At 39.0% G+C, this 9,847-nt stretch overlaps 2 protein-coding genes across 2 annotated transcripts; both read right to left on the bottom strand.

Annotated features, from left to right (window-relative positions):
* Positions 1-1,900: 1,900 nt before the first annotated feature.
* LOC101305833 (cytochrome P450 89A2-like) lies at positions 1,901-3,628 on the bottom strand. The gene has a single exon (XM_004295104.1). It carries the CDS (start codon positions 3,617-3,619, stop codon positions 2,120-2,122), a length of 1,500 nt encoding a protein of 499 aa, XP_004295152.1. The 5' UTR covers positions 3,620-3,628; the 3' UTR covers positions 1,901-2,119.
* A 792-nt stretch (positions 3,629-4,420) lies between these two features.
* LOC101299947 lies at positions 4,421-7,363 on the bottom strand. The gene is made up of 4 exons (XM_004296225.1): positions 7,040-7,363; positions 6,920-6,956; positions 5,200-5,283; positions 4,421-4,639 (listed from the first exon to the last, which is right to left on the bottom strand). The coding sequence occupies exons 1-4, from the start codon at positions 7,361-7,363 to the stop codon at positions 4,587-4,589; spliced, it is 498 nt and encodes a 165-aa protein (XP_004296273.1). The 3' UTR covers positions 4,421-4,586.
* Between the last annotated feature and the right edge of the window lie 2,484 nt (positions 7,364-9,847).

Genomic DNA, 9,847 nt, shown 5'->3' with positions numbered 1-9,847 from the left:
ATCTCTGCAAAATTTCAACCAATTTGGTAATCGTTAAGGCCCTCAAACTCGAAAAACAAATGGACAGACTGAATTATGTCCGGTTCATGTTTATACTAGAAAAACACAATTTTGAGGGCCTTAACGATTACCAAATTGGCTGAAATTTTACAGATATGATGTACACAATATTATCTAGATACTAGACGGTGGAGATGAGGAAATTCGATCGAAAAGTGGTGAAAAAATGAAAATCCCCACCAAAACCATTTGTGCAGACGTCCGCAGTTGAGACGAACTGTATATATATACAGTCCGTTTCAGATACAGACGTCCGCACCGTCGGCGCGGATTTCCCTCTGTAAGACGGTGCGGATTTCCCTCCGTAAGACGGTGCGGATTTCCCTCCGTACGGTGCCGGTGAGGGCGCGCCTCCACCCCAGCGGACTCCAGCAGCTTCCCCGACCTCTTTCCATCCCCGGCGAGTCCGCCGAATTCCAGTTTTCCGGTCAGATTGACTTTGTTTGAAGTTTTGGGTGATCTGGCCGGAAAATTAGAATTCGGCGGACTCGCGTGAGATGAAAAGAGGCCGGGGAAGCTGCTGGAGCCCGCTAGGGTGGAGGCGCGCCCTCGCCAGTGCTTGCCGGTGCCGTACGGTGGCGAAAGAAGGGACATCCGCACCTGATAACGTCTATATATATATACAGTCCCCTTCCAGAGAGGGATCCCTCTTTGAAATTAAAGCGCGGGACTCCTTATTTCGCTCACTTTCATGTCGTATTTTCACATCTCAACCGTACAATGTCTAAAACACAGTGTGTAGATCATTCTTACAAAATTTCATCAAATTTGAAGATCATTTGGGTACCGAATTAGATTAAATAAATCAACAGAACAAAAGTTGTCCAAACAGAACGTTCGTGTAAATTACGATTACAGAAGCTCAAATGATCTTCAAATTTAATGAAACTTTGTAGGAATGATCTACACACTGTTTTAGACATTGTACGGTTGAGATGTGAAAATACGACCTAAAAGTGAGCGAAATAAGGAGCCCCGCACTTTAATTTCAAATAGGGATCCCTCTCTGAAAGGGGACTGTATGTGTGTGTGTATATATATATATTCCTTTATTACATAGTTTTGATGCCAAAGTTTATCAGTTTTAACGCATCTGATGATGGATATGAGCATTGGAGAAGTACAGGGATAGGTAAATCTACACTATAGAACTGTTCATATATATGCAAAAGGGTGATGACTTTTTAGTATTTTGTTCTGTACGTTCCCAAAAGCAACATGAGAGCCGCAACCAATTAACAATGATGTTTATCGCTGGAAGTAAAATTATGAGATTGATCTTTAAAAGCTTGATATCGATGACATTTTACATTTTTGTCATTCTGCCAGGGGCGGGGGTGCTAAATGTTCACCTAGACAGTAGAAATTGCCATACCTGCTGTAGGAGATGAATTTAAAGGTAAAATTACCACCAAAATTGAAATTATGGTTCCAGAGTTGATTTTTTCTTTTTCTTTTGTGGAGTTTTAATTTGCAGTGTCATGCAGAGTCCCTCCCATTTTGATTATCTCATAACCTTTTTCGAAATTACGACTTGGGATACAGAGCTTGGATGTCATTCTTCTATAGTTCTATGCTTGATGATTTGAATGGTACCAAGAGAACACGAATGGTTTGTATTCACTCTTTCCAAATTTTGCTGAATGTCAACATCGCTGAGAACTTGAGGTCACATCTTCACATTATAGAATTTGGAGAAGCAAACGAGGCTAAATGACTAGACATGCATGTTCCTATCTAAGCAAAACAAATTAAAAAGGAACACATTACCCTCACTGGTTGAGAAAAATGCAACACAGAACGGCATCCAACCACATAAGCAAACACACACGATGAAAATGACCTCAACAACAAAATCTGCATCTATAGCTCTAGAGAAGTACCGTATGTAAACATATAAACTGGTAAGACTTACTACCATGATTAGTAATTGGAACAATACATGATACTGGTTGTACTATCAAACAAATATATATGATACTGGTTTTAAACCACATTAAGTCTAAGCTCAACTCATAATAACTACATACAATTAATCCCAGAACCCTGCTGATTTAATTCATTTCATAACTCTAGGTGATATTTGAGCCTTCAATGGATTTCTCATGACCATGGTGAACTCTTGCTTCTCCGCAAAATCAACATCCTCTCCCTCCACACCTCTCCACTCGAACTTCCACACCAAATTCGCCACGAAATACTCGAGATGAAGCACTGCCAAGGCAAGTCCAGGGCAAATCCTCCTCCCAACCCCAAACGGCATCATCTTGATCTCCCTACTCCCCGTTATGTCAACCCCTTCTCCTTCTCCCTTACTCAAAAACCTCTCCGGCTTAAACTCCATAGGGTCCTCCCACACTGCCGGGTCCCAACCCATATCCGCCACCATGAAATTCACCGTCCCGTTCTTGGGCACCACGTGACCTTCCACAACGACGTCGTGCGTGACGGAATGCGGCAGCACGAAATGCGCCGGCGGGTGACGTCGTAGACCCTCCAAGATCACAGCTTTCAAATAAGGCATCTTCTGCAAGTCCTCCTCCTTCACCTCCTCCTCTGTTTCCTCCACAACCCCTTTAATCTCAGCCAAAAGCTTCTCCTGCACAGTTGGATACTTGACAACGTTGGCCATGATCCACTGCAACGCGGTGGAGGTAGTATCGGTTCCGGCATTGAGGAACTCAGAACAGAGGCTAATGATTTCGCCTTCGGTCAGCTTCCTCTTCTCGTCGGGAAGCTCGAGGTCCCAGAGCGTGTCGACGTAAGACAATACAGAATCGTCACTCTTGTTTAGCTTTCGGGCTCGGATCAGAGGAAGCAGCACGTCTTCCTGGGCTTTTCGGAGACGGAAAAACTCCTCCCACCTCTTCTTGAGCACGATTCTCGTAAACCAAGGCCAGAAATTCAGGATGTTGAATCGGCTGAATCTGAGCAGCAAGCGCCGCTGGACCTCCTCGATTTGATTGATCTGATTCTCGTCGAGCTTGTCTCCGAAGCACATGAGCACCAACAAGCAGAACATGGCGTACTGGAAATGGTCAACGACTTTGATTCCTTTGGATTGGGATGATTCGGTTAGGCGGTTGGCGAGGATGTCGAGGACCCACTTGCGGGCCCCGGAGTAGGATTTGACGCGGGAAGGGTGGAGGATTTCGGAGGTGAGGTTGCGGCGGAGGAGGCGCCACGTGGGGCCGTAGACGGCGGAGCTGATGTTGTGCTGGTTGCTGCTGATGACTCTGTTGGTGGGGAGGGCAGGGGGCCGGTCGGCGAAGACGGCGCCGTTTTGGATGAGGGCGTGGTGGGCGAGGGAGCGGTCGGAGATGAAGATGGCGGGGCGGGAGCCGATTTGGAGGGTGATGATGGGCCCGTAGCGGGACTGGAGGCCGCGGATGATGGGCTCCAGCTCGGAGAAGGGTTTGCGGAGCCAGAGGAAGCTGCTGATTATGGGGACGTGGGTGGGTCCCGGGGGGAGGTTCTTGTTGTTGTTTCTGAGGAGTGGTGCGGTGAGGAGGGAGAGGAGGAGGAGGGTGGTGAGGATGAGGAGGAGCCAGGTCTCCATGGTCACTGAGTTCTCACTTCTCACAAAGGTACGAGAGGAAATGATCAGAGATGTCCAAAATAAAAAACAAGTACGTGTGAATGGGAAAGCCAATAGAGTTTTGAGTTCTTGGATCCAAGTGATGTATTTGGTGACGTATAGAGATGGTGACTGGAAACGATATTTTTTTAAATATTGATACACCTATGTTACATGTGGATACGGCAAATTTAAAAAATTTAAAATCCGACAGGACTTAGACACGATATATAATTAATATATTTATCAAACCGTAGTATAACTCAAGATACCAAAGTGTCATCTTCTAAACATTAGGTAACAAACTGTGTAATAGGAGGAATTACCCCAAAAGGATTGAGAACTCAAAAGTGGACAAAAGAAGAAGCAGAAATCTGCCCAGGTTTGACGTTCAACAAAACGTCAATGAGCAACTGATAATATACAACTGGTTTATGTGTTTTCAGACCCAAAAAAACTGGTTTATGTGTTATGGTGGATATGCTAGAAAATGGATCAAATACATGTTTCCCAACAAACTAATATGGTGCTGATATCTTTACTAATAAAAGCATCTGAGTATGAACCTGCAGATTGGATGCCATGCCTACCTTTGTTACTATTTTTAGATGATGTCTCTGTAAGTATTTACATAATGAGGCTGTTTGGATTGTTTCTTCCTTTTTCTCTGTTAATGGTTCATTTTGCCCCAATTGTAACCAAAATATAAAAAATATAAAAAAAATCAAAGAAACTACAATCCTTGAGTTCCTTAAAATCTCTTTCATGTTTAAACACTCCTCTCTTTGATTTCAGTTAACTTTTTTTCAATAGTGTAGACTGTAATTAACAATTAATGCAATAAAGTGTAACATCAAAATGTACAATTTCTGTCCTTCACAACTAAAGCTGAGGAAAATTCATTGAGATTGATTACAAAGAGAGGGATCAATATTCTGAAAACCTCAGTTCACAACCGTCGAGAATATCCAGAACCTGCACATTTCTTGCAAAGTACCAATCCTACAAAGATAGATTTGATCTGAGAGAAGCAGAGATTGAACAATGCAAAAAAAATAAACAATAAAACCTTGAAGAAATCCACAACCTGGTAAGAACTTCACAATCTTGTTACTACCAATGAAATTAAGATTTCAGTACTAAAAGGACTGTAATGTGTCACAATATTATCTAATGTGTACTCGACTAGGTGTGTAGCAGTGTAATTAGGAGTGAATTCAAATCTACCTCAGCTATTTACTTCTTTTATTTGTTGATCAAAAAACGAGTAGGGGAAATTGAATCTCAATCTTAAGTACTTTTAAGCACTAGAATGCAAGTTCCGCAACTCTTCCCTTGGACTAAAGGGGGAAGAATCCTTACACAGTCACAACCACAAAGAATCCTTACACGGTGTACCAGAGTACTTTGTAGGCAATAGTTGGTGATCCACAACTAATGGCCATCAGTCATGCATTTAGAGCTATGATAAATTACTATTCACCAAAGTGCTAGAGTGACTATGTCCTGAAACGATCATATCCAAGGGTAATAAGAAAGGAAAGAATATCAGAAACTATTACCTGCACCCTTGCAAACTTTACAATCAACCAAGCCTGTTTCTAGCTTCATTTTACCATTGTTACAGAAGACACATTTGGTACCACCTGCCAATAAGAAACAAAATTTACGTGTTAGGAGAGAAACTAATTGGACACCTGTAACTGAGTAATTGAGCAGGCTAAACAAATTATAAATGTTTAAAAATGCGAGAAGACTACATATATCTTTTACATGAAGTAGCACCATAAGTTTATTGCAGTATTTCTGCCAGTTCTGTGTAATCCTACATATTACACATCCCTCAATGCTTGAAAATCACTCACTGAAGAAAGCAAGGTCTGAATAAGGTTTTCGATAAACAATTACAAATAGGCTGTGGTACTCTAGCATGACTGACATTCTATCACTACGAGCTTTAATCATTGGGTCACAACATCATCTCCCATTCAGTTGGGCACCTATATACTGATACCACATATGTTATCTCATGTTCTATTTCAGGTGTAACAATGACTATTAACATTGTTTACATTTTATGTAACAAATTTTTCATACGTCCATTACTCAACAAATGTTAATTCAGCTGAGCTTCAGCCCCTTACCAAAAGAATAGACTCTTTATTATTACTTCGAACTACGTAGCTAAGGGTTTAGGGTTTAAGCTTGATATGTCCATTAAACATATGACCATGAAAGTGAATATTGCATTCCACAAAATTGTTACTTCATTAGCAAACATTTAACAGAACTTTGACAAAACTTACACAGTGATCCCACCACATTATATGGTGGGCATCTTGTCATTATCTAACTTTTTCAGCTTCAACTTAAAGTATACAGTTAGATTCTTGTTTCACTTATGTTCTGGTGTTCTGTTACATGCCTATGACGATACAACTTAAATTATGAAATACAGTTAGATAGCGCAAGAACTGATAAGTACATCTGCAGAAGGTAAAAGTATTTACATCAGCGCATCTGCACAGAATATCAAAATGTAACTAGACAAAAGGACTCTACTTTTGATGGGTTTGGTGGGAGCTCACTGTAACTAATATCACCTGAGCCTTTCTGTCCAGACTGCTTGGATGGAGTCCTTTCATTAAACCACCCATCTAAGATGGTCTATTTCTGGAAACTATCATACTTACATGGTGAGGTGACTAAAACTGCATATGAAAAAGGGTGAAAAATAGCAGTTTTGTGAACTTTAAACACCATATCTCATGAATCAAGTCCATCTAGGGGTCATTCGTGAAATACATTCTTAGTTTTAAACATAACGGTATCTCAACAGAACAGACACAAAAAGAAAATTCTAATATCAAAATGTCCCCTTCTCTACAACATTGTAATACAAAAGTCACCACGAAAGCGAAACCAATTGCTTGCAACTTGTAGACATGAGAGCCAACGTGTAGGCAGTTGTCAAGCTTTCATTACCAACATGTAGGCAGTGGTATGCTTCAAGTTAAAGGGACTGTGCTTGCAAAACTAACTAATGCATGCTAGCAAGAAAAATGTAACAATTTCTCAGAACATAAGCTATAGCTTTAGTTAAAAAAGCTAAATTCTGAAACCGGCATAAAAGAGTTGAGCCAAGTAATACAAAAAACAAAGAGGCTCCTATTCTACTGTTACTGGGTTGCAAAGAACTAAGTTGTTCATAGTGATCCTGCATTTCTTTAATTCCAAAACCAAGAAACTAGAAAAATAAAAAGAACTTGAGAAAGTTGTTACCATTGCCAGCACACCTCTCGCAAGGCACAGGTTCCCCCTGCAGAAGATTCAAGAAAACCCATTACCCAAACATAAGCTCCATTTGATGCAAAAGAAACAGAAACAAGTGGTTGTTGTTACCTTAAGACCGAGAAACAGAGAGAGAGCAATGGCGGCCAAGACACTTATAGTGGCGAGAAACGTTTGGGTATCCAAGGGGTTGTTAAAGCCAGTAGTTAATAGGAGAATGGGTTGGACAAAGAGCCTTGTGGGTTCTATAATGACTTGGAGGGGCTTAATAGAGGCAGAGCAGCGGAACAGCACTGATGGGATTTCAGGTCGTGTTGGTAATGGTGGGTGTTGCTGTTGTTGTTGTTGTTGTTGGGGGAGAGTAAGAGACGTTGAAGAAGAAGAAGAAGAAGAAAGAGGATGAAGGAAGTAGGAGGAGCAGGAAAGTGTGGCCATGGATACAAGTTTCAATGAATATGTGGAGCTCCCTTTCCTTCTCTTTTCATCTTTTTTCCGCTCGGCGGGTCTTGTTTTGTTGTAATTTATTTGTTTACAAGTTACGACTCAAACAGTGGTCGCTGGTTAGAGCAGCATCTCTGACAATTTTTTTAAAGGGAAAATTTAAAAAACAGTACACTAATCATGGTCCACTCTAAAGATTAGTACATTATCTTTCAAAAAAATCAAAACAGTACATAAAGTTATAATTATGACCCAAAATCGATACATGCCGTTATTTTTTCTGTTATCTGGTGTCTCTACCGTTAAACTTCAAAAGATAAATTCGTCCTTCTCTTGCTTCTTCCTTCTATCTCTGAAACAAGAAAAAAGTGCAGCAACTTTGCAAACTCTTTTAAATATAAAATAGATGAGTTTGGGTTTTTTCTATTGATTTTGGGGTTGGAAATTCAGTTCGCATGGTGACGGGTTTGAAATGTTCTTCACAAATTCCAAGTTTGACAATCCTATCATACCATAGCAACAACAAAAAAAAGCAACAATATTACCCAGATATGAACAAATAGAAGAACATGCAATACCCATTCATAATTGCAGGAGGAATCTTAGTTTTTTTTTTTTTAACTTTCATTTAAGACGATGATTCTGGTGAGAGGACAGCGGTTGGGCTCACTAGGAAGCAATGGGTTTCATAATAAATTGGAGATTAAAACCCATGGTAGAAGAACTAATGAACCATACAGGGTTTTGGGATTTTGGGTTTTTTTTGGGCTTGCTCATCTATTTTATATTTAAAAGAGTTTGCAAAGTTGCTGCAGCTTTTTCTAGTTTCACAGATAGAAGGAGGAAGCAAGAGAAGGACGAATTTATCCTTTGAAGTTTAACGGTAGAGACACCAAATAACAGAAAAAATAACGGCATGTATCGATTTTGGGTCATAATTACAACTTCATGTACTATTTTGATTTTCTCAAAAGATAATGTACTAGTCTTTAGAGTGGACCATAATTGGTGTACTGTTTTTGAAATTTTCCCTTTTTTAAAATTTCTCTAAAGTAAGAAAACAAAAACCGTAAGAAAGCAAAAACCAAAATAGAGAAACAATAACTTCTTTAAAATTTCTCTCAAATAGGAAAGCAAAAGCCAAAAATCTTTAAAAAGAATTTGTTCTAACTCCAACAGTTTCCCAATTTTAGAGATTTTAGCATTTATTACTACAATTAAATATTCTACATTATTTTTAATTATAACAAAAAATAAATATTCTATACTTTATTATAGCAATAAAATACTTAATAATATATTTTATATATTTTTTTCTCATTGGAGCATGTGAAGAATTTATGACAATGCTAATTTCAATAATTTGGGGAAGGAAGACTTTGTTGTAAATTTAGGGAATAAATGTTTCTTTTTCTTCTACATCCTCATTTTGGGGAATGAGATGGGTCTAAAAACTGCTCTATATTCCCAAAAATTAATAAATTCAAGAAAATGGGGAAGCTGTTGGAGAAGCTCTTAGTGAGCTATTAGGTATGAGCTATATTTTTTTTATAGAAACATAAAAACATAAAGGTATCCAAAATTTACAAATGTCAAAAATTAAGGCATGAGTAGCCTCATATGAACTCAATTTACACAAATATTACCATTGAGCAAACAATGCATCAATTACAAAATTCACCTCTCTAAACATATGTCTAAAAGAGATAGACAAAAATTGAGCCGTGAGCTTCCACTATTTCGATAAGTCTTCAAAAGGATCAAAGACCTCATTAAATGCATTAGTGACTTGTGGAGTCTCCTTCCACTTCTAACCTGATATATTCAATGTCCTTAACAAAGGCAAGGCTGTCACGAAGTACTAGAGCTTCTGCAATTGGAACTGAGGACTTTCCTAACTTTCTTTAACTAGCTGTAATCAAGTTACCAAGAGAATCACATATTACAAAGCCCTATGTTGTTGAGTCATCAACCACCGAACCATCAAAGTAAATCTTGAATGCATCATTTGCTGGGGCACTTGATCAACGCTGGGTAGTTTAGTTATGATATTCTTTAAGGAATGTATTAGTTGGGGTTCGAATCATAGACCTCCTATTACTAAGAGGGGTCTGGTGTAAAGGACACTATTTTTTACACATGTTTTTAACCATTAGATCTTAAAACATTCAATGATTTAGATTAATTATGAATGTGATGTCAACAAATAAAAAACTAACATGGTAAATGACATCATATTACATAATTTCATTTCAAATTATAATTACATTAAACTTTTGTTCATTAAAGAAAACAAAGAAAAAATAACAAAAGAAAAACAAAAGAACAAGAATAACAAAATTGAAGATCGAACAAGAACGAGTAGAAGAACAAGAGCCAAAAGAGAGAGAGAGAGAGAGAGAGAGAGAGAGAGAGAGAGAGAGAGAGAGAGAGAGAGAGAGAGAAGGAGAGAGAGAGAGAGAGAGAGAGAGAGAGAGA

Source organism: Fragaria vesca, linkage group LG3, assembly GCF_000184155.1.
Source record: "Fragaria vesca subsp. vesca linkage group LG3, FraVesHawaii_1.0, whole genome shotgun sequence".
Classification (NCBI taxonomy): Eukaryota; Viridiplantae; Streptophyta; class Magnoliopsida; order Rosales; family Rosaceae; genus Fragaria; species Fragaria vesca.
The sequence above is the reverse complement of the archived record's forward strand: the minus strand, read 5'-3'. Positions and strand labels throughout refer to the sequence as shown.